The sequence below is a fragment of the Mus musculus genome, chromosome 17 (genome assembly GCF_000001635.26).
Source record: "Mus musculus strain C57BL/6J chromosome 17, GRCm38.p6 C57BL/6J".
NCBI classification, from domain to species: Eukaryota; Metazoa; Chordata; class Mammalia; order Rodentia; family Muridae; genus Mus; species Mus musculus.
Window position 1 is genome coordinate 11,423,417 of NC_000083.6, and position 24,592 is coordinate 11,448,008.

General features: G+C 42.2%; 1 protein-coding gene across 12 annotated transcripts in view; it reads left to right on the plus strand.

Annotated features, from left to right (window-relative positions):
* The window catches only part of Prkn (parkin RBR E3 ubiquitin protein ligase), a 1,223,012-nt gene that overhangs the window by 583,058 nt on the left and 615,362 nt on the right, over positions 1–24,592 (plus strand). For 11 of the 12 annotated variants that reach the window (NM_016694.4, NM_001317726.1, XM_006523336.3 and 8 more), the window contains one exon: positions 11,134–11,217. In NM_016694.4, the coding sequence (NP_057903.1) occupies positions 11,134–11,217 (84 nt within the window). Of the gene's footprint in view, positions 1–11,133; positions 11,218–18,776; positions 19,386–24,592 lie in introns of those variants that run through there. The other variant, XM_017317576.2, reaches the window with a different exon arrangement.

Sequence of the window (24,592 nt, forward strand, 5' to 3'; positions counted from 1 at the left end):
AAGTTTTCAATACCAAGGGGCCTCTCTTTCCAATGATGGCCGACTAGGCCATCTTCTGCTACATATGCAGCTAGAGACATGAGCTCTGGGGGTACTGGTTAATTCATATTGTTGTTCCACCTATAGGGTTGCAGACCCTTTCAGCTCTTGGGTACTTTCTCTAGCTCCTCCATTGGGGGCCCTATGTTCCATCCAATCGATGACTATGAGCATCCACTTCTGTATTTGCCAGGCACTGGCATAGCCTCACAAGAGACAGCTATATCAGGGTCCTTTCCGCAAAATCTTGCTGGCATATGCAATAGTGTCTGGGTTTGGTGGCTGATTATGAGATGGAACTCTGGGTGGGGCAGTCTCTGGGTAGTCCATCCTTTCATCTCAGCTCCAAACTTTATCTCTGTAACTCCTTCCATGGGTGTTTTGTTCCCCATTCTAAGGAGGAACGACATTGGTTTTCCTTCTTGATTTTCTTGTGTTTTGCAAATTGTATCTTGGGCATTCTAAGTTTCTGGGCTAATATCCACTTATCAGTGAGTGCATATCATGTGAATTCTTTTGTGATTGGGTTACCTCACTCAGGATGATACCCTCTAGATCCATCCATTTGCCTAGGAATTTCATAAATTCATTGTTTTTAATAGCTGAGTAGTACTCCATTGTGTAAATGTACCACATTTTCTGTATCCATTCCTCTGTTGAAGGACATCTGGGTTCTTTCCAGCTTCTGGCTATTATAAATAAGGCTGCTATGAACATAGTAGAGCATGTGTTCGTATTACCAGTTGGAACATCTTCTGGGTATATGCTCAGTAGAGGTATTGCTGGATCCTCCAGTAGTACTATGTCCAATTTTCTGAGGAACTGCCAGACTGATTTCCAGAGTGGTTGTACAAGCTTGCAATCCCACCAACAAAGGAGGAGTGTTCCTCTTTCTCCACATCCTTGCCAGCATCTCCTGCCACCTGAATTTTTGATCTTAGCCATTCTGACTGGTATGAGGTGGGATCTCAGGGTTGTTTTGATTTGCATTTCCCTGATGATTAAGGATGTTGAACATTTTTTCAGGGGCTTCTCAGCCCGTTGGTATTCCTCAGTTGAGAATTCTTTCTTTAGTTCTGTGCCCCATTTTTTAATGGGGTTATTTGATTTTCTGGAGTCCAGCTTCTTGAGTTCTATGTATATATTGGAAATTAATCCCCTATCATATTTAGGAGAGGTAAAAATCCTTTCCCAATCTGTTGGTGGCCTTTTCGTCTTATGACAGTGTCTTTTGCCTTACAATTGCTTTGCAATTTTATGAGGTCGATTTGTTGATTCTCAATCTTACAACACAAGCCACTGGTGTTCTGTTCAGGAATATTTTCCCCTGTGCCCATATCTTCGAGGCTTTTCACCACTTTCTACTCTATCAAATCAGTGGCCTTTCTCTACACAAAGGATAAACAGGCTGAGAAAGAAATTAGGGAAACAACACCCTTCACAATAGTCACAAATAATATAAAATACCTTGGTGTGACTCTAACTAAGGAAGTGAAAGATCTGTATGATAAGAACTTCAAGTCTCTGAAGAAAGAAATCGAAGAAGATCTCAGAAGATGGAAAGATCTCCCATGCTCATTGATTGGCAGGATTAATATAGTAAAAATGGCTATCTGCCAAAAGCAATCTACAGATTCAATGCAATATCCATCAAAATTCCAACTCAATTCTTCAACGAATTAGATAGGGCTATTTGCAAATTCATCTGGAATAACCAAAAACCTAGAATAGCAAAAACTATTCTCAAAAATAAAAGAACCTCTGGGGGAATCACCATGCCTGACCTCAAGCTGTACTACAGAGCAATTGTGATAAAAAAACAAAACAAAACAAAACAAAGCAAAACTGCGTGGTACTGGTACAACGACAGACAGGTAGACCAGTGGAATAGAATTGAAGACCCAGAAATGAACCCACACACCTATGGTCACTTGATCTTTGACAAAGGAGCTAAAACCATCCAATGGAAAAAAGACAGCATTTTCAACAAATGGTAGTTATTATGTAGAAGAATGCGATTGATCCATTCTTACCACCCTTGTTCAAAGCTCAAGTCTAAGTGGATCAAGGAACTCCACATAAAACCAGAGACTCTGAAACTTATAGAGGAGAAAGCAAGTCAGTCTTCTAAGCTTGGTTGAGGATGTAATTCTTTCACAAGTTTGGGTCAACTGCCACTACTATGTGTCCTCAAGAATCGATGTGGCAGTTATCTGTTGAACCATGTTTATTCTCTTGAAGATGAAAGCTTTGTTTCTTGGTTTTAAAAGTTATTTTATTATGAGACATCATGACAATGTGAATATATTTTGTAATAAGAACAGAGGGTCAAATATTCCCTGTGGTAAAGCAAGATCTTGGTTCTGAAGATGGTCAAGTCAATGGAGAAGATGCAGGCCCTTTCATGAAGACAAAAACTTTGATACAATAGTCAAGATGAGTTTCCAGGACTGAGTAGGAAAACCAAATTGGCTCCTAAGTATATTCACAGTATACTTATATGTATATGTACACAGATCATCAGGCTGAGGCTCTGCACTGGTTAGTTTTGTGTCAACTTGACATAAGCTGGAGTTATCACAGAGAAAGGCACTTCAGTTGAGGAAATGCCTCCACAAGATCCAGCTGTAAGACATTTTCTCAATTAGTGATCAAAGCGGGGAGGTCCCCTTGTGGGTGATGCCATCTCTGGGCTGGTAGTCTTGGGTTCTATAAGAGAGCACACTGAGCAAGCCAGGGGAAGCAAGCCAGTAAGGAACATCCCTCCATGGCCTCTGCTTCAGCTCCTGCTTCCTGACCTGCTTGAGTTCCAGTCCTGACTTCCTTGGTGATGAACAGCAGTGTGGAAGTGTAAGCCGAATAAACCCTTTCCTCCCCAACTGCTTCACTTCTTGGTCATGATGTTGTACAGGAATAGAAACCCTGAATAAGACAGGCTCAGAAGTCTCAGAATTAGTGGCTAATTTCAGGGAAGCAAGGTCAACTTGGGGCGTGGGGACACGCTATGTAAACAACACAGCTCTATATGAACACAAGGTTATACCCAACCATTACTTTTATCATAATCATTATTCTTCTAGAGATTAGCTAGAAGTTGTCTAATCATCTTGCTTCCTCTAGCTCCTTTGTACACTAAAATGCATAAATATTTTCAAATGGGGAACTTTTAAATTATTAATATAGCATTAAAATAATTTATGAAACATATCAACAAGGACTGGACTACTAATCTTAATATCATAATCATTATTTCTTCCGAGTAATGTTTGCTTTAAGTAATTAGTAGCAGGAAGTGGAAACTAAGAGCTATGACTCTCTTTACGTAGACTGCAGTGTTCTCTTTTTCTGTAGAGTCAACTCTACAGATGTCAGTAGCTCAGCATTCAGAGACAAAGGTCAAATGTCCCTCTTCTAAGAATCACAAGATATAAAGTCAGGTTTTAAAAGAATATGCCCTTTCATTTTACTAAAGCATGCCTCTGTTTGTTGTTATAAAGTGTGTGGATTTTTTTTTCTTTTTAGAAGTTTGACTTACAAGAATAAATAGGAACTCATTGCTGGCTCCATCCAGCATTTATGTTTTAATATCTCCTAAGTTATGAAAGAACAATTCCAGGAGATAGTTGAATTATTCACATGTTTGAACTGGCAAGTGTGCCCATGACAAAGTCACACCTGAGCCCTTGGCACCAGGTCACAGATGGCATTATTCTTTCCTTGATTTTCTGAAATGTCTTTCTCCTCATCACATAGGGTGTGGCTTTGGTGTATTCAGATACGTCATAGCATTGGTGTTTTCAAAGATGACCCAGCAACATCTCCCAGCCATGTAACTCCTCTTGCGTATGTAGACGACCTATGGCTTTTCTCTAAGCAAGGAAGAACAGTGAGTGTGGTGAGGCATCTGTGCGTCCTTCACTGCTGGCTGTGACTGTCCCTGACCACATAACAGGACACTGCACTGCAGGAGCCTAGGCAGCCAGTCTCTGCATTTGATGAAGGAGTCTCACCTAGGTGAGGTTCTTAGCAAATCCAAGGACTGTGGGACACTTCCAGCCAATAGGCAATAAATAACTGATACCCTTGAAGTACAGGCCACAGGGAAATTAATTCTGTCAATACCACATTGTGCCCATGCATATTTTGATAGATATTGGGAGAGGTGTTCCAGTTTAGAACCACTATCAATATTAAGTATATTCACATTTAACTCTTTGTTTGCACATGTTTTTATTATGGTTAAATAGGAAGCTAGTGGTTGAGTCCCATTTGAGCTATATGTAGTACATATAACAATGATTTTAGTTCACATTCTCACCCTTCATGTGCACACGTGTTTGCATGCCTGTGTGTGTTTATGGCTTTGTATATGTGTGCATACATGTATGTGTAGCTATGTATATGCGTGCATGCATGTGTGTGTTCAGTTATAGTTGCTTTATATCTTGCCTATATTTGATACAGGCATATAAAATATATATTTGAATGGGTTTCCTTATTTTATTTGAACCAACTTTTATAGTATTCCATGGAATACTATACATACAAAAATTGGATAGTGTGTGTATATGTTTGCATGCATATCTTTACACATATAAACATATATAATCTATTTATATATATATATATGTATAGTTATATATATATATATATAATATATATAATATATATGTATAGTTATATGTGTGTGTGTGTGTGTGTGTGTGTGTGTGTTCAATAAATATTTGGTACATTTAATGCTATTTTGCTTCCCAGAATTTTTCCTTCACCCCACCCCTTTTCCACTTGTCATTATTGTTACCAACCTTTGCTGTAACCAAAGCCTTATACTTTGTTTGAAGCAGAGCAGCATTAAATTTCCTGGAGGAAGATGGACCCATAGCACAGCACTGGGTGACAGATGGAGGCCTGTGTTTTATTAGAGTTCCATGCCATCCACTACAGCTAGTGTCCTGATCCCCAGGAATGATGGCGCCTAGGGAAATGGAGACATGGGAAGAATTTAAAAATACCCAGTGGAGGTCAGTCAGTCCCCTTGGAATTAGCCTCTCAGGGCTCAGCCATTGCTAAAACAAACAAACAAAGACATACATTAACAAATAAATCTTCTCAGGCAGCTCTATTTTGAGAGGTAAGAAATAATACAACAGATGCCATTTTTGGAAAGTCAGCAGGTACCAGGCTGTGTGGAAGGCACCTTCTGATGCCCACAACCCTGCTGCTCTGCTTGAAGGCGGAGCTCACCTCCTCACTTCTCAGATCTGAGGAGTTAAGCTTGGAGTGGGCCAATGACCTCAGGCCAGGCGCGTGCCTAACAGCAGCAGCAGAGGACCTCTAGGCTTTTCAGCCGTCTTCTCATCATCTATGGCAAATGGAGACACAGGGATAAAGAAACAATCCGCCCAGCGCTCAGAATGTGGCTGTTGTAAAGATGGCCTCACTGTTCTGCAACCATGTTCAAATATCAAGTTTATTTTAGCCCCTCCAGTTTCATTGTACTTTAAATTACGTCTAATTACTTTTTAAATGCAGCACATGTGACAGTACTTGTGACAGACATATGAGATGCCTGGTACAAGTACAGTTAAATAAAATTATCCTGCGAGTAACATGTGGGGCCATTGTGCAGCGGGACTTGATAGCACCATTTCAGAGAGGGGCGCTGGTAATTTATTTTAAGCAGTGATGCAGGTGCCTCACAAGAAGGAGCACTCTACAGTGCTCCTTTAGGTCATCCAGGAAGGGCTAGTTGGATCTTCATCCGGACGATATTTGAATATAAAACAGGCAGCTAAATGCTTCTGTTTTCCTCTTGGTTGGGCACTGAAAAACCTAGTCAAGATGAGTTTTGGATTAGTTCTGTAACTTTTAGAAATAACTTTAAAAGTTCACACTTTGTGGATTTTTTTACATGGGATCATTTTTTTTCCGATGTGCCCCGCAGATGTGTTTTGTTGGGGCTGCTGAGATAACATGTCTGTCCCATGCTTGCCACACAATCACGAGGACCTGAGCTTTTCCTCCAGACACCATGGAAAACAGAGGCACAGTGGCCCACTGATAGCCCTGGCATCTGAGGGAAGATGGAGATGCTGGAATCCCTTAGGCTCAATGGTGAGGCTAGCCAAATCGGTGAGACCCAGACCAATAAGGGACCACATCCCACAAAATCAGGGCTGATGGCTCCCAAAGAACATGGGAAGTTGACTCTGGTTTCGACACACATGTACATGCACGTGCACACGCATGGGCACAAACATACAGAGGAACATTAAAACAGAAATGTTTAACATTCCACTTCATGCTTTTCTGTGGGGTTGGTACAGCTCAGGTCAGTTTCTTCACTGTGGCCTCTAGTTACTGTTTCCACAAGCTGATGAGCCACTGCTTCCAATCGCTGCCTCTCCATGCTCAGGGGAACAGCTAAAACTTTCTTTTTTTTTTCCTTTTTTTTATTAGGTATTTTATTCATTTACATTTCCAATGCTATCCCAAAAGTCCCCCATGCCCTCCCTCCACTCCCCCCCAACTCCTACTTCTTGGCCCTGGCATTCCCCTGTACTTAGGCATATAAAGTTTGCAAGACCAATGGGCCTCTCTTTCCACTGATGGCCAACTAGGCCATCTTCTGTTACATATGCAGCTAGAGACACGAGCTCCAGGGGGTACTGGTTAGTTCATATTGTTGTTCCACCTATAGGGTTGCAGACCCCTTCAGCTCCTTGAGTACTTTCTCTAGCTCCTCCATTGGGGGCCCTGTGTTCCATCCAATAGCTGACTGTGAGCATCCACTTCTGTGTTTGCTAGGCCCTGGCATAGCCTCACAAGAGACAGCTATATTAGGGTCCTTTCAGCAAAATCTTGCTAGTGCACACAGTGGTGTCAGCGTTTGGAGGCTGATTATGGGATGGATCCCTGGGTATGGCAGTCTCTAGATGGTCCATCCTTTCGTCTCAGCTCCAAACTTTGTCTGTAACGCCTTCCATTGGTGTTTTGTTCCCAATTCTAAGAAGGGGCAAAGTGTCCACACTTGGTCTTCGTTATTCTTGAGTTTCATGTGTTTTACAAATTGTATCTTATATCTTGGGTATTCTAAATTTCTGGGCTAATATCCACTTATCAGTGAGTACATATCATGTGAGTTCTTTTGTGATTGGGTTACCTCACTCAGGATGATGCCCTCCAGGTCCATCCATTTGCCTAGGAATTTCATAAATTCATTTATTTTAATAGCTGAGTAGTACTCCATTGTATAAATGTACCACATTTTCTGTATCCATTCCTCTGTTGAGGGGCATCTGGGTTCTTTCCAGCTTCTGGCTATTATAAAACTTTCAATTGAAGGAACTTCTCCCTTGATATCTGGGTCACAGCCAGTCATGCCAATGCATAAGCTTGTGTGATACCAAAATATATGCCATCATATAGAATTGGAGAAATACTTTTTGTTATAATCGTATAGCGTATCATTAACTGTGGAGACATTCAGATGGCTTTTCCTATGGAGGCATTGACAGTAAACATTGGTTTTGTAGGCCACAGAGTCTGGCTGTGAGAACATATGTACATTGAGAGCTCTCATGCCCACCTAAGGCCATATACCAGTGAATGTGCCATGTGCCTTTAGTTATGAACACTACTATTTGAACGTTACATGATTTCCAAGTCACATACAAGAGTACATTCTTTACTGTGCTTTTCAATAATTAAAGAATGTGAAGACATTTCCCAGGCCATGAATTTAGTATAAACAACCACTGTTCTGATTGGGCCCGGAGGCTCATGGTTTGTTCATTTCTGCTGTGGTGTGACCGGTGACCCTTCCCCCAACCCCCAATGGCTGGAGAAGATTGTCTTGGTGACTAATTGTTTAGCATTGTGTCCTGATGCTTGTAAAGATGCAGAGACCCACCAGAAGGACCCACAGGAATGGGCAATGATGAGATTCATTGCAGCAAAATGGCATGAAGGAAAAAATCTACATACAGATAGATACAGGGGAGAAGACAGAGCCCCATGGGAGCCAGTAGGAGCTGGTCATGCCGGCATTCTTGCCTAGAGATTAGCAGAATTCTAGACTGCCCGAGGGGAAGGAGGTACTGAACATGACTCATATCCATTGTCTAAGCAACTCTGTAAATCACCCACATCATTGATGCTACTTCTCAAAACCTTCAAATTCCCAAACACCAGCCAAGAGCCCATACTGAAGCAGGCCTTCCTTACAACAGTAGGCCAGAGCTTGCTTTCTGCACTCTTTCTGGGCTTAGCAGTAACTTGTAGACTAGCTATCTGAAGGTTCAAATTCCAGCTGCTGTGGAATGACAGTTTCTTTCAAGTGAAGCTCAGACTCCTACAAGTCATGTTTTTCTGGTTTTTTTTTCTCCTAGCATTGTGTGTGAGGTGTGTGTGTGCACATGAAAGAACCTAGTGAGGAAACCCCCACTCTGTTCCCGATTCGGTGTGCACCCAAGAATCACGAACAAACAGACCGTCTTGATGTAAAAACATGAGGTAGTTTAATGGTGAAGCTCCAGGTTGAAACTTATCTCATGCAGGAGACAGTTGATTCGACCATGAGGCTTGGAAGCTAGGGTTTTTTATAGAAAGGAGGCTGGGACTGGGGGAGGAATTGGCACGGTTTCACATGATTAGTCCATTTAAACATTAGCAGGGAGGAATTGGCTCGGTTTCACATAATTGGTTCATTTAAACATCAGCAGCCTGTTTAACATTTACCTTAGGTCAGAAGGGCGGGAGATAGGGAGGTGCCGGGCCAGTCCGGCATGTCATTCTCTTTATCTTTATGGCCAAGCAGCCTCAGGAATGTCTTAACGACGGGCCTGCCCGGGCATGTCCTGGCCTGTTCTGCTATGTTCTCAGCCCCAGGTTTCAAAGCTCACAAACAACTCTTTGGGCTATTTGATATAAATTACATGAATCACAGGTCTCAAGTTTTATTTCACACACATATCTGTGTGCCTACATACATCTTGGGCATGTGTTGTCTGTGTGCTGTGGCATGTGTATGTAGTACATGTGTGTGTCTGTATGTGTATCTATATTTGTGTCTGTATGATGTGGGTGCACATATGTATGTTCATGGTGAAGAAAGGCCAAGCGTGTACAGACTCCAGGCAGAGGCTCTGGCCTGTGTACATATCCACTAGTTCTGCTGGAGACTTTCTGAGCTCCTCAGGCTAATTCCTGGCACCGAAATGGTCCTTAGGCTGGCCCATGATGACTGATTTACTTCCTGCAGTGTAAATGATAACTCTGCATCCACTGCTTCTTTGTCCAAATGTTCCCCCACCTGGCTCCAGGCCACTGGCTGTCAGACCACCTGTGCCCAGAAGCTCTGCCGATCCTCAGCTGTCTCTCCTCTGTCCTTCCTGTCATACTTATGAAAGCACTGGCCACCCCCTGGCTGTCTCTGAGTCATGTTGTGAGCTGTACCCCTCTGCCTTCTGCTGTCATTTGTAAACCATCACATTCCTGAAGTCTCTTTCCATCACTGGGCTCCCCAACATACTTTTACCATTCCCATTGGATCAATGTAATTAGAGGTTAGAAATATGCTCTGAGCCTTGAAGGGATTACTGAGACTTTAGGATATTGGGTTGATTTTTGTTTTGAAGCAGCTAAGCTGTCCACTTTCTCACTATATTTAAGGATCTTCTGTTTATGAAAGTCTGTGGCTACAGGATGCCTCTGCCCCCTCTCCTATTCCCTTTCCCCATTATAATTTCAGTCCTTGGACCCCCTTTGGCCCTACAGGTATAGATGTATCCTCTGCTGGCTCCTGAATATCTCCAGTAATGTGGGATCATCATCTCAGCTCTACAGTCTCAGCCTCACGAGTCATATGTGTTAATGCAGATCGAGAGTTTAAGCTGATATCAAATGATGCTTCAGAAGAGACCATGTACCCATGCATGCGTGCCTGTGTGTGTGTGTGTGTGTGTGTGTGTGTGTGTGTGTGTGTTCATATGTGTGTGCACATGGGTGTGGCCCCAGAGCAGCAGGGACAGGAAGTACCTATGCATGCATTCAACACTACCCCCTTTCCATGTAATTCTCATGTATATTCTCATTCAAATTTTTAAATATTTAAAATTTCAGTAAACTTTAAAAAAATATTTCATTAAAATAAGGACACTGCTGCCTGTCAGTAGTGAGGCGACCATGACGTGGAGAGATGGCTTGAGTTGTTTCTCCCTCATTGTTTCCTGCAGTGCTGCTCTGACATAAATTTGAGAGTAAGAACCAGGAGTTAGTGTTACTGCATGCTATTCTATGTAGTGCTACACATCTGCATAGCTCTCCAGTGATCCAGGTTGTTTCCCATTGGTTAGTGCTATATTCAAAACATCTTCAACTAAAATATATCATGCTCTTTCTGCTCTGAATGCTTTGGGCCTGGATCAACTTTTGAAACCCAAACAGTAGTAGAACAAAGTACTACTAGGCAAAGTAGGCAAAGACTTTTTATCCAATAGAAGGATCTGTTACTCAAATGTTTGTTTCTTGATTACTAGAATAGGGTTGCTCAATACCCAGTGCCTCTCTGTGTACTGGAATACAGTGTATAGACCAGGTCTTCTCTAGAATCCACATGCAGTAAAGGAACAGACCCCCACCTCAGCAACTGCCATGCCACTTGTGGGGTCTTGACAGCTGCTGTAAAGTGGGTAGACCAGCTGGAGAGTATTGTCACAACTATGGGATGGCCTTCCAAACAGCAAAGTTTAAACAGAGCTCCCAAGGAGTCAAAGGAATGGCAACCAGACCTGTTTGAGCCAAATACCAAATAAAGTCCTATGAATTTATAGGGTCACTCATGACCTAAAAGATCCCACAAGAATGTTTGGGGAAAGCCCCCTCTGTGTGTGTTAGCCCCACTCTCAAGATCGCTGTAGTCTTGTTATTTCATTATCTCCCATGATTCCAATGGGAAGGCATCACAATCAATCAATCAATCAATAAATAAATAAATAAATAAATAAATAAATAAATATGTTTCCATTTCTATTGTACACAAGGAAATGATGGATGGTTTTCATTTGGTTTTTGTTTTGGTTTTGTTTTTCAAAGGGCCCATCTTGCTGGGACGATGTCTTAATTCCAAACCGGATGAGTGGTGAGTGCCAGTCTCCAGACTGCCCTGGAACCAGAGCTGTAAGTATCTGACTAAATTAATTATTATGGATTTAGAATACAACCTCCTTCTCGGTGCCTATGTTAGAATAGAGGCCAAGAATATCAGCTGACTTTCTCCTCTCTAGTCATGGATCCTATCAGAAGTGGAGTCACGTCCAGACGTGATAACCAGTTCACCAAGACTCTCCCCGTATTCATACCTTCAGCCTTACTTCCATAGGAGCAGCCACTCTGGTGATGTAGGAAGGCAACTGAGAAAAGCTGGGAGTGAGGGAGCTGCTCTCCCTCAGGGACGAGCACAGCAATCAGTTGTTCAGCCATGAAAACATGCATACAAGTGACGTCATAAAGATGAGCAGGTTGTATTAGGAGGATGGATAGACAGACAGACAGACAGACAGATAGATAGATAGATTAAGTTAATGGCCACTGGTCATTAACTTAACCTCAATCCCTCCCCTCACCTGGAGCTAGGAGGGAGAGCCTGAAAGTCACTGGATTAAAATCCTGCTTCATTCTTTCTGTGGAAAAGTCCTGTCTTGAAGCTTCCCCGATACACCAGCCTCAAGCCAGCTTATTAAGACGAAAACGATACTTACCAGCTGAAACACCCCAAGGATTACGGGATCTACCTGCTAGAAACGGGTACAGACTCAAATGTGTGTTTCAAGAATAACTGTGGAAACGTGCCCATTTAACAGTCCTACAGCAGTGTTCACGGGTGATTAAGGAAAAGCCAATGAAGCTGCAGTTCTGAGCCTAGAAAAGAAATGAGACAGAAAGAATGCCGACCCTGCTCCCAGCACCTGAAGTTTGTGTTTGTATTCCACACCCGCCAAATATTCCTCTTTAGTAAGGTTCATCTCTTTCTCACCTTGCTGTTTTCTGACATGGTGGGAAGACTTAACATGGCTGACAGGCTTAAAAGACAACTTCAGAGAGAATCCCTCCTTCACACGAAGCCTATGCTTGTCAACAGGGGACAATTACACAGGACAGAGAATGGCAGCTCAGCCACAGAACCTGTCAGCTTTTCACAGAGGAGGGGCTTCTCTCTAGAGATGTATTTTCAATGAGGCTTATTGTTGTTGTTTATCGTGTATGCTATTTAACATTTCTATATTGTGTACTTTTAATCTCAAACATCCTGCCCTGCCCCATGCACTCAGGGAGTCGTAAACACGGACGAGGTACCAAGACAAATGTCAGTGTTAGTTCACAAACCTTCCCAGCCAACTGGCAGTTCAGATCTTCTCTAACGAGCAAGATCTGTCAACAGTAAGAGGTTCAGTGTTTGAGCTGCTTCGTTAGACTGGCCTCCTCTCACTAGTCTGCCAGGTGATCGCAAGGACATGGGGAGAAAAGGGTGCAGCAGGCAGACAAGCGTTCTCCATCACACAGGGCCTGAGGACCACAGACGACTCTATATGGATTCCCAAAAAAAGAAATCTTAAGAAAAATAGTGGCTTCCATGTCAATAACAGATGTCAAATTACAGTGCATCCTGGTGAGTTTCCCAGTGGTGTGAAATTAAAGTGTATTGTTTTATAGACAGAATTCTTAAGTATAATTTATGCGTAGGTATGAATATGTGTAATTATGTTATAAATACATATAGATATGATTATGTATAATTGTGATACTATAGTACACACACTGTGTATGTGTTTCTATATACATTATATATATATTAAATAGAAAGATAGAATAGATATGATCAACAGGAAGAAGGAATAATAAACAGGTAAATGAAAGGATGGTTGATATATAAATATATGTATAAAATGTTTATTTTTGTTATATAACTTGGATATCATATATTTAAAACTCAAAAGAGCAGAATTCTTAATCTATTTTTAGTATTTATACTTGCACATATAGTCTAACTAGACCATTCTCAAGTAGACATATTTATCCTTAGTTCTTGAGAGAACAAACATGGGCTGGGGAGCCAGCTCATTTGGTAAAATGCTCGAGCTGTCAGCAGAAGGGCCTGAGCTTGGTGTCCCCAGTATGTACATTTTTAAAAGGCCACACACAGTAATGCCTGTGTTGGCAAGATGGAGAAAAGCACATCTCTGAGGCTCTCTGGCCAGCAAGCAGCTTACACGGTGAGCTCTAGGTTCAGAGAGAAACCAGGTCACATGTCACACCACAGCATCCGAGGAAGGACACTGGAAGCTGTCCACTGAACCCACGTGCACACACTCGAAGAAAAGAGCATAGAAAAATACCGAGTTTACCCTAACTTGCTTTAGACAAAGCACTTAGAAGCTGGTTCAAGTGCATAGTAATAACTTTTATTTTAAGAAGGAACATGGCATTCGTTCTGAAATGCACCTTACCCTTTCCAAAACAACTACCTCACAGGGCGTGCCCTTGAGATTAAAGGGGACATAAACCATCAGAAGTTTCTGCACTAGAGAAATTAATTCAACTTTGGATGTGGCAGAAGACTTCAAATTTGCTACCCGAACTCTCTTGTACATTTTGTATATTCAATAGCGTTAAGGCCTGGAATGGTCACCATTCTGTGTCTGCTCTGTATGTTGAAAACGTGTGTGTCTCACTTGCATACTATAGCATTATGCGTGCATTTCAAGCCCCCTGAATACATGAAGCCCCCATCATTTCCCTACCAAGCCCCCTGGCCTCAGTGGCATGTCCGCGTTTCTCAGGCAGCTGGAAGGATCTCTGTTTATGGCTGTTGGCTGGATTTCAGGGTTAGAAAATGGGCATTCCTTCAGGTGAAATGAATTATCTAGAAAAACAACAAATGAGCAAGGTCTTAACTGATATACATATATGTATTTGTCAACAATTGATAGAAAAGAGGCTATGAATTTGAAAGAAAGCAAGGAGGTGTAGATTTGGAGGGAGGGAAGGAAGGGGACATGATTCAATTACAATCTCAAAAATAAAAAAAGAAATTAAAAAGATTCTTTGGATGTTGTTAATTTCACTACTCAGTAACCAATAACATGCATCAATTTTATATTTATAAAAAGTAAGAGTTACTTGAAATCATGTGTAAAATTACACCGTTTTGTTTTGACCACGTGGTTTTTAATAGGAGGTAAATTGTTTTAGGTCACACATTTTTTTTTCTTATCAAAAAGTTGAGACGCTCTAAAAATACTTATGAGATTTATTTCACATGACATTTGATACTTAGAACTATCCCTTGACTATAATCAATAATTGATAAACTTGGTATGAGAACTAGAGAGCTTTTATCTCTCCACCCCTGGGCTCAGCATTTGTCACCTGGAGTGCTGATTGGAGGAAAAGTTAATATTCCAGTCAATGTTTCTGATTTCATCCTTGTAGAAAAGGCTACCACAAAATGCAGATTAAGTGAGAGTTCCCTAGCACAGAACAATTTTGATTTATAAGCCACTTGTATATTTCCTTTCCAAAAGCACCTTCGTGATCCTTCCGTTGGGTCACATTGGCATGCTCTAAGGAATCTGAGACGCATTATTTCTCTCAGACTTCATTAGAACCTTAGGCAAGGAGACAGGGAATGTGCCAGCCTACTTTCTCAGTATCTAATTATAATGAAACGTTAGGTTTTTGTTTTGTTTGTTGGGGAAAGGTGCAGGTTTCCCAGTGGTCCCTGAGTTTGCCACAAATAGCTGTCTGAATTTGTGCAATACATGAGCCGTGTCCTCTATGTTCTTGTGTTGCTCGCAGTATCTGCACTGTGACGGGACCCCATTGACACAAGCATATGCTCACACAACATCAGCCTGAGCATCTTCCCATGGCCCCAGCACTGTCAGAGGGCACCAGGTCACCGAGATTTGGAGGCTGTTGGGGGTAAATGAGGAATGGGCTCATATGCTCCCCTGCCCTGCCCAGTGGTTCCACAGAAGATAAATGCTCCGTCTGCCCTTACCCTGCTCTCCGCAGTCATATTTTCTCAATTCTAAATAAAATTGAATTGTGAAAGCTTTGAAGTCAAACTCAGATTATGATTGAACGGTGTCTTAGCCTGACGAAATGCTCTCTGTTGTCTGACATGCTATTTGGGTGACAAACTAGAAACCTCTAACGGCATTTTTCAAAAACCAATCAAGTATTCAGAGCCAAGGACAGCTTATTTCTAAACCAAGTTTTGAGTAGTTGATAAGAAAAAGTTTCCTGTTCTTTTCTGAGTTGTTGAGCTATTTTTATTGATGGAACTGGATAAAATTTAGCAAAATAGAATAATCTTCAAATATTTGTTGACATATAAAAATGTATCAATCTAAGAAATACTGTTTTAGTGTAATTTTATTCTCTGAGAATTTCATGCATATGCACGGTGTATTTTGATCCTCTCTAACCCCCATTTAACTCAGAAGTGTCGTTTTTAAAGGTGCAAGAGAAACAGGGGTTTTTGTTGTTGTTGTTATTGTTTTGGTTCTTTTGTTGTTGTGTTGTTGTTTTGTTGTTGCTGTTTTGGGTCTTTTGTTGTTATGTTGTTGTTGTTTTGGATCTTTTGTTGTTGTTTATTGTTGTTGTTTTGAACGTATGTTTTTGTGAGGGTCTGAGGCTTCCGTGTCACACAATTCAGCTTTTCTTTCTCTGTGACATAACTCATTATTTTCATCTGAGCTATTTTATAACATTATGGTACAGTAAATCAACAAACATCTTCTCTATGGAATCACAAAGATTCTTAGCGTGAGAAAAATTCATCGTTGGGAGATGAAACAGCAGGGCCACATTCCTATAGCTGAGCACCTCCATGTGCTGGTTCAATCTGCTCTTGCAGGGACAGTGCTAGGTGATTACACCCCATCTCAGCAATGTAAGGATCCATCCCATAATGTTCAAGCCTTAGAAACCACTCTGCCTTGCTCATTCGAGGAAGCACCTGCCCCATGTGAATCCCAAGTTGCCTTTACTCTTGGTGTCTCAGCCAGGTACTTTACAACCTACATTGGATACAGTAGAAATACTGTGCCGTACTATTACAATAATGCTTGTCTTAGTTACAGTTTCTATTGTGACAAAAACAACCATGACCAAACATAATCTGGGGAGAAAAGCGTTTGTCGTTTTACGTATCCAGATAACAGTCCATCAGAGAGAAGTCAAGGCAGGAACTCAAGGCCTGAACTAAAGCAGAGATGATGGAGGAGTGCTCTTACAGGCTCACTTCTTCTGGCTTGCTCAGCTGATTTTCTTATATACCTCAAGACCACCTGGCCAAGGGTAGCACCACCCACACTGCACCCTCTCATATCAATCACCAATCCAGAAAATGACTCAGACTTGCATGCAGTCCCATTTTATAGAGACATTGATTTCTTCCTATCAGATGACTCTACCTTGTGTCAAGTTGACATGAAACTAGCCAGCGGTGTGGAAATGTCCCAGTTTTTTTTAAATTGTCCATTAATTCCAGAAGTTTCAAATTTTCTCATTAAAGATTCCCAAACTAAACATGTCAATAGGGGAATGTAATTACAGTTTGATCATATCTTAGACAAGAGCCTCAGACAACAAAGAATAAAAAAATTTTTTTATCATGATTAATCAGTGAAAGGCAAGCCTCTAAATCAGTAGGTTTTGATCCAGGAAGGTATGTTTATCCACCAGAAGAGATGGCAGAATATGATAAAGCTTCAAAAATCATTGTAATTGAAATTCTGAGACCAGGAGACAAGCCAACCATGTGTCTCTGTAATCAGCACTGAATGCCTCAGATGGGGTGGCAGATTAGACCCAAATGAAAATATCAGGGATTCAAGAATGGGAGGTTGCTCGGATACACAGGAGGCTAATGCAGTGAGAACAGGAGAAGAGGGGGTGAGAGTTATGAGGCAGGAGAGAGAGGCCTGCTGCAGAGCTAGGGAACTTTTGCTCTCTTGATCCTCCAAGCGGGTGATTGACATCTGGAGGAGGCCCAAACTTCATCACACCTTGATGGTGGTCATTAAAGAACCTCTCTTACTTAGATCAAACTAGCTTTCAGAAAGTTATCAGGGGATATTACTAAATTTACTTTTAAAGATATATACTGATGTCTTTATACTTAAGAACAGTTTTCTAAAATGAAAATTTCAAATCAAAAGTATGATTATAGGAATGACCAATTTGAATAGATCTCATGTGTTTGTGACCCACACATGGGTAACATATTGACTTCTAATGGTTCTTGGGATTCTTCAGTGACTTTGAGCTCCCTAGAGTAGGTAATATCCATGTCCCCTGTCACTCATAGTTTGGGGGAAAGAAACCCCAAAGTAATGAGGATAATTTGTAAACTCTGTGTCTTTCCATGGAAAGAAACATGGTTAAGGCCCACCCCATGTTTGATTGCGTCAGTTACCACGCCCCTTCCAGGAGCCAAGACCGATTAGGGAGGAGCTTCCTTACAGACGTGCAGCCAAGACTTAGTGGGCCGGACTAAAGGTCTCTTCTGTGCCCGGCAGGGGATGCAAATGGGGCCTCCATACACTGCTGTCCCAGCTGAGAGAAATCTGATACACCCCAGACATGGAGACGAATGACCATCAGGCAGACCTATGTCTCGATGAGGCTGAGTGTGATGGACTTCTCCAAGAGGACAGAGCAGAGATCAGCACAGCAATTTAGCCTAAGCTCCAGGGAGGCACAGAATAGTGCATCTGGCATTCCAAGAAGAGAAATCCCTTAGCAGGCCATCCACGCACTTCCTAGGGGAGGCAGGAGTGGGGAAAGAATAGGGCATTTTCACTGTGATGGTTGGCTAGGATAGCGCATGCATCAGGTTCAAGGGCTGAGCCTAATAAAGGGGTGGAAAGGTCAGGTTCATTCCATGCTCAGGTTTCAATTGTCTGTTGGACAATCAATACTCTGTGTTCTGCTGCAGCACTGCGCAGTGCTGATGACCTGGGGTTTGTCCAGAAGATGAAAGGCATGGGATGTTCAGAGAATGAGACAGAAGGTACCTGCTGACATGCACCCCGGATGGGAGAGACCTCAGCCCACACTGTGTTGTGCTTATCCTGAAGGACTGGCCAGTCAGAGATGGAGGGAGGAATAGCCTAGTCAATAGGTCTGGCTAAAGCTACAGAAGGGCAGAGCCCTGGGTGTGGCCGGGAAATAGGCAGAGCGCCATTCTTCCTTGTGTGTGCCTCTGTCTGTTTAGTTTTCAGGGCTTTTCTCTAGAGGATCTTTATATCATGGAATCTCAGTTGAAGTCCGGATAACTTGAAAGGCAGGACTAGCAGGCTAGAATAGTGACAGGGCGAGGAACCATGAGAGAAAAGGAAAATCTGAAGACAATAAAAATGAAATTTTGTTTGTTTGGTTTTCGTTTTATGTTCCCTCCCACCTGAATCCCTAGAGTACTGTGAGTCAGGGAAATGAGCACTAAGGTCTACCTCCCTGAAAGCCGAAGCATAACAAACAAATGAGATTTGGGTCTAGAGCTGATTATAAGTGCCACACTTTTCTTGTATTGATTGGGTCATTAAAAGCAGCCATATGGTTGTTTTCTGCGTTCACTGTTCACGTTTCTCCAGTGTGCTCCTCAGCGGGAGTCTGTTTAGTGGCTGATTGAAAATCTGTCTTTATCTACAACTCTCTGTTATCTGCAGTGGCCAGAAGTGGCTAGGCCAGCGAGAAGGACTCCCCTCAGCCTTCCCCCTGCAACTGGCTTTTGTGTCTCTCTGTGGAGAGCACATAGCCCTTCCCTCTTCTCACCAGAGGCCATCAAGAGCCCGGAGACAGTAGGACGGATTCACTGAGCTACAACTGGAGCAACTGGCAGAGCACCTTCTCCTCTGTGTCCTGGCCCTCGGACCCTTGTTCATTTCTGGCTCTCCACGTTGGGAACAAATATTGAATAGAATTTTTGGAAGTTCATTGAACAGCTGTGAAACCCCAGCTTTTTTCTTGAAAGTGAAAGTTCTTTAGCCATTGTCAATTTGTCTTCATCTGACGTTTCCCCAGGTTCCTGAGACGTATTTGTGTTTCCTGGATCCCAGCACTGTCATTTTCCTAAGGTTATCTCGTTTGCTTCTCTCTTACCTGCCACCTTATACAAGTGAACCATTTCTGTGATTCCACCATTTCACTAAAACTTACACGGAATCTCATAAAAGCCCCCAAAGTCAATGACTTTAAATTGTATAAGGATTGTGTCACTTAGCACAATGTCCTTCTATGCAAATCTTTTCTGGGACCCAATGTCCTGTTTACAATGATTATAAATTAACACAAGGCAAGTATTCAAATTTGGACATTTTCTTGTTAAAGCAATGGAAATGTTTTCAATGGCCTCCCTCCTGAGAAGAGCTAGAGTTCAGCCATGCACTTTGGGTATGAAATGGTTCGTTTGCATAAAAGCAGAGAGCAATGCCTTATGAGGTTAACTATGTGTAAGCGATTATGCAGACGATGCCCCTTCCTAAGAGCAGAGCCATAAAAGCTCTCAGCACTGGAGGTCAGTCATGACTTCCTCCTGGGTCTGTAAAGCTGGCTGCTCAGCTGCATTATGAGGTCCAAATGAACACTATGGCCCAAGAGATCAGGGCAGAGAAAGCTTTGTCTGACCAAAAGCTTAACTTAAAATACTGTGAAGTCATAGTGAGTACAGGTCAGGACATGATTGGCTACCATAAGTTACCAAGCACTGGGGGGGGGGAGGGGAGGGATGACGTCACATTGAGAGCTGATTTGTCTGAATTTGCCACATATTCTTGCCCAACTTTGGCCACTAGAGTACTTCATCGGCATCCTGTCACAGTTGTTGCAGGAGCCCCTCAAAAGACACCATGGAATGAAACCAAAAGCAATAATGGAACCACTTCAGAGTGGGAAAGCTGAGATTTGTTTAGGCAACGGAAGGGTGAGAGAGATAAGGACATGGAAGTAGGAACGGTGTTGAAGGGCTGAGAGGGTGGGCTTTCTATTGAGTGGTTAAAGATGAATGGAGGACAATAGCCAATGCTGGTAGGGCTCACTAGGAGCCTGAACAGATATCCACAGGGCCGGGAATTACAAAGCAGTTCAGCCTCTGGAGAGACAAGTGCCAAGATAGCCAATCCACCAGAGGCTTCATTTTTGGAGGGTGACCCTAATTTCTGACCTTGTGATCTGGGGTCTAGGTCCACAGTGGCCATTTCCTTGTTCTCAAGTGTGGTATCTCCCCTTTGCACACCCTCTCTCATCTGCTCTTGATCCCCTGCTCCTTCATCACCACATCTCGCAAACAGCTCCCAACGTAATTGACTATCAATAAACTTAACCAGGTTATCCATCATGACACACTGGTTTTCAAATTTGCCTGAAGGATGTATGGATATGAGTGACACTGAAAAGACTTGGGTTGTATGTATAAATTTGTGTGTGTGTGTATGTGTTTGTGTAACAATAATAATTAAATAAGAAGCCATGAATTTGAGACAGAGTAGGAGAGGGACAGAGGGGGTAAATGATGTAAATAGAGTACCCATATATGAAATTCTCAAAAAACAAGATTGGATTTTTTAAAAGAGGCTTTCCTGGAGAGGCTGCATGGAGAGATAACCCAGTGGGGGAGATGACTAAGGGGCCTCCTGCCTCAGCCCTGCAGTTAGAATCCTTCCAGGAGCAGCTGCCATTTGTGTGCACAAATAAGGTTTCAGCGATTCCAATATCCATTTTTGAGCCTCCTTCGCTGTTTCTAAGTAGAGCAAAGATAAGCAGTTCCCACCAACCCCTACTGAAATTGCAAATTTGCTGTTAAATGATTTTTTTAAGGGCTGAGGACAATAACCAACTTACAAAATCACCCTAGGTGCCCATCAGCAGATGAACAGATATAGGAAATGTGGTAGATATATACACGATGGAATTTTAGTCAGCCATAAAGGAGAATGAAATTATGTTGTTTGCAAGGAAATGGATGGTACTGGAGGTCTATTAAACAAAATAAACCAGACACAGGAAGACAGACACCACAACTTTCATTTGTGGAACTTAGGTTATATAGAGAGAAGCACACAACACATGTCTTTGTGGAATGTATGTGAAGTATAATCAGGTGGAAGGAAGATGGGGGATGAGGAGGATGGAGGATGGTCCAATACGTGATAAGTGTAAATGCCTTTGCCTTTAAAGAACCTGGTTCTCTGTGCAGGGAGAACGCACCAATAAAAAAGACCACAGGAACAGCATGAGGATTGTGCACGCTCTGACAGAAACAATTCTGTCTGTCCATCTGAGAGCTTGCGTGTGACAGTTTTATAGACAGCAGGACAAATTAGAAAGGAGTGATTTGGTGGTCAGGGGCATCAGCATAGAACTGTGCACCGTTGGGTGGGCTTTGGCAGATAAGCTAGTCCTATCCCAAGTGTTCCTTTACTGAGACGGTGTCAGACAGACACACTAAGCACTCGAGTCAAGTCTCCAGGCTATGTACAAGACACACCTGGGCAGTTATCTTCAGTACTTTCCACTCTATCCGCATCATGTCTGCTGAGGTTATGCCTGGGTTTTGCAGAGTAATTGTCAAGTCACCTGTCAGTGACAGAGTTACTGGGGACTCTATGGAATGGCTTATTTCAGAACAGTCACAGTTTTAGGAAAGGAAAAGCCTACCAAGAATCATCCATGCAAGAGCTTGCTCAGCAAGCCAGAGGAACTTGATTTTCCAAGGAAATTCCCCTTTTGAGCTGAGGTGTGGTACTGTCATCTACAACTGTCTTGAGACAATTTTACAATTATCCAGGTATGCCTACCGCCCAGGTCCTGCAGGCCAGACATACCTGCTTGTAAGTCTATTGTTATGATAACAGAGGCTGATGATAACAGAGATATCAATGGCCCTTTAAAAATGTGTGAGTGCCATGGGAGTCAGTATTTTCCTAATGGTCTTCAAATGTAGATGTAGAACTCTCAGTTCTTCCCAAATCATGCCTGCCTGGATGATGCCATGCTCCCACCTTGATGATAATGGACTGCACCTCTGAACCTATAAACAGGTTGCATTGGTCATGGTGTCTGCTCACCCTAACTAAGTAAAACCCTAACTAAGACATTATCCAAAATACATCATAATAGAGAAATTATATTTTTGATGTAAATAAAATTAAGGCTGTCTATAAACTATAAGATGTCTCTATCATTAAACTAAAAACTCTTTATTCCAAAAATGTTTATGTGTATATACATATTTATATATATATACATTTGTTCACATGTTCACATCTTAAAAATCAGCCAGCCGGGCATGTGCACGGCTTTAATCCCAGCACTTGGTTGGCAGAGACAGGCGAATTTCTGAGTTCGAGGCCAGCATGGTCTACAGAGTGAGTTCCAAGACAGCTAGGGCTATACAGAGAAACCCTGTCTTGAAAAACCAAAAAAAAAAAAAAAAAAAAATGTGTGTGTGTGTGCTTGTGTGTGTGTGAGTGTGCATGCACACTGTGTTTCTACAGTAGCCATGGAAGCCAGCATAAGGGTTTATTGTTATGAACACCTGGTGTTAGTACTGGGAACAGAACCTGGGTCCTCTAAAGTACTCCCAACTTCTGAGCCCCGTCTCCAGCCCCAACACCACATATTTTTAAATGTCACACTGAGAGCATAATTTAGAGTCATTATACTCCATTGGTATTGAATTATTTTATTTTCATAACAAATGTTACATTTTCTGATCATAAGAACATTGTGTTTCTTGAAAAAAATAGTTCATTTACTTTTACATAGAATGTAAAACTTATTTTAATCAAACTACCTAACAATAATCACTATAAACACTGAACATATAGATTTCTGTCTGTTTCTCTCTCTCTCTCTCTCTCTCTCTCTCTCTCTTTCTCTCTTTCTCTCTCTCTCTCTCTGTGTGTGTGTGTGTGTGTGTGTGTGTACAGTAACATTGTAAATATGGTTGTTGTTCAAACATATTCTTATAATATGTATTCATGTATTTTGCTCAGTTCACATGTCAAAATGTGAAGGTCTATATCAGAGGTTCTCAAACCCCCCCCCCCCATGCTATGACCCTTTAATTCAGTTCCTCATAGTTCCTCATGCTCTGGTAACTCCCTGCCATAAAATTATTTTTGTTGCTACTCCATAAGTAACTTTGATACTGTTCCGGATCATAATGTAAATATTTATCACCCCACCATAGTCTTAGGCAACCTCTGTGAAAGAGTCGTTCAATCCCCAACGTGATCAGAACCCACAGGTTGAAAACTGGTGGTCTATATGTTTTCAGTGGTGGCCTCTGCTGTAGATATGTAAAGGATGCACAGTTGCTAAGCATGGAGGCTGATCTGTATGCACTGGACTGCACTAACCGTACAACGGTAATCTCCTCCGTGTCCGGTTCTACAAACTTACCCGGTTAGTCTCAGTCGGACCCTGGAGTAGAACGGCTGTCACAGACCCTATGTGTTTCACACATCAGGTGCTTTACTCCTGAAGGCCTGGTGGGGCTGTCCCAGGTTCCACTCCCCTACAAAATGTGACTGCGCTGAGGTCATAACCCTCCAAGGTACTTTCATCCTCCTTAAGCTGGATGAGTGACGGAAATGAAACATGGACTCTCCTGTCAAGTTACTCCTCTCCAGTTGCCATAGGAGCCTTTCTTGATTGTTTCAATGGTATATAATATATAAAATAAATTATATATAATTGTTTACTGTACGTAAGCATTTCTCTTGTTGTTTGGTTGATTTCTTTCATACTATGAGCAAGGACTTAATTTGTGTATGGCTGTTTCAACAACAAAAAACAGACACACACACACACACACACACACTGTAGTACCTGTATGTAGTACCTGCAGAGACCAAAAAAGACGCCAGAGCTCAAGGGACTGAAGTCAAGAATATTTGTGAACCACCATGTGTAAGCTAAGACTCAAACCCAAGTCCTCTGGAAGAATAGCAAGCACTCCTAAACGAAGTCATCTCATCACCCTGAATTCTGATCCTCTTGCCTCTTGCTCCTAAGTGTTAAAATCACAGGCATACACTACCACATCTGGCTTAAACTCTCTGTGAGTGCCGCTGTGGGTGTCTCTCTCTCTCTCTCTCTCTCTCTCTCTCTCTCTCTCTCTCTCTCTCTCTCTCTCTCTCTCTGTGTGTGTGTGTGTGTGTCTGTGTGTGTGTGTGTGTGCATATATTTGATTTGCAGGTATGTGAGTTCATAGCACACACATCCCGGGTTACACATGAAGAAAGAGGTCAGAGGACAATTGAAAGCCCATCTTCCCTTTTTATTTTGTTTGAGGCAGGGTCTCTCTTGTTTATCACTCTGCTGTGTACTGGAAGCTGGCTGGTCCACAGCTCCTGTGGAATGCCCTTCCTTCCCCCACCCCTGGAGTGCTTTTTCCATGGGTGCCAGAAACCCAAACTCAGGTTATCAGGGTTATGAGCAGGGCATATTACTCTTGGCCCTAAATAAACATTTCTGATTA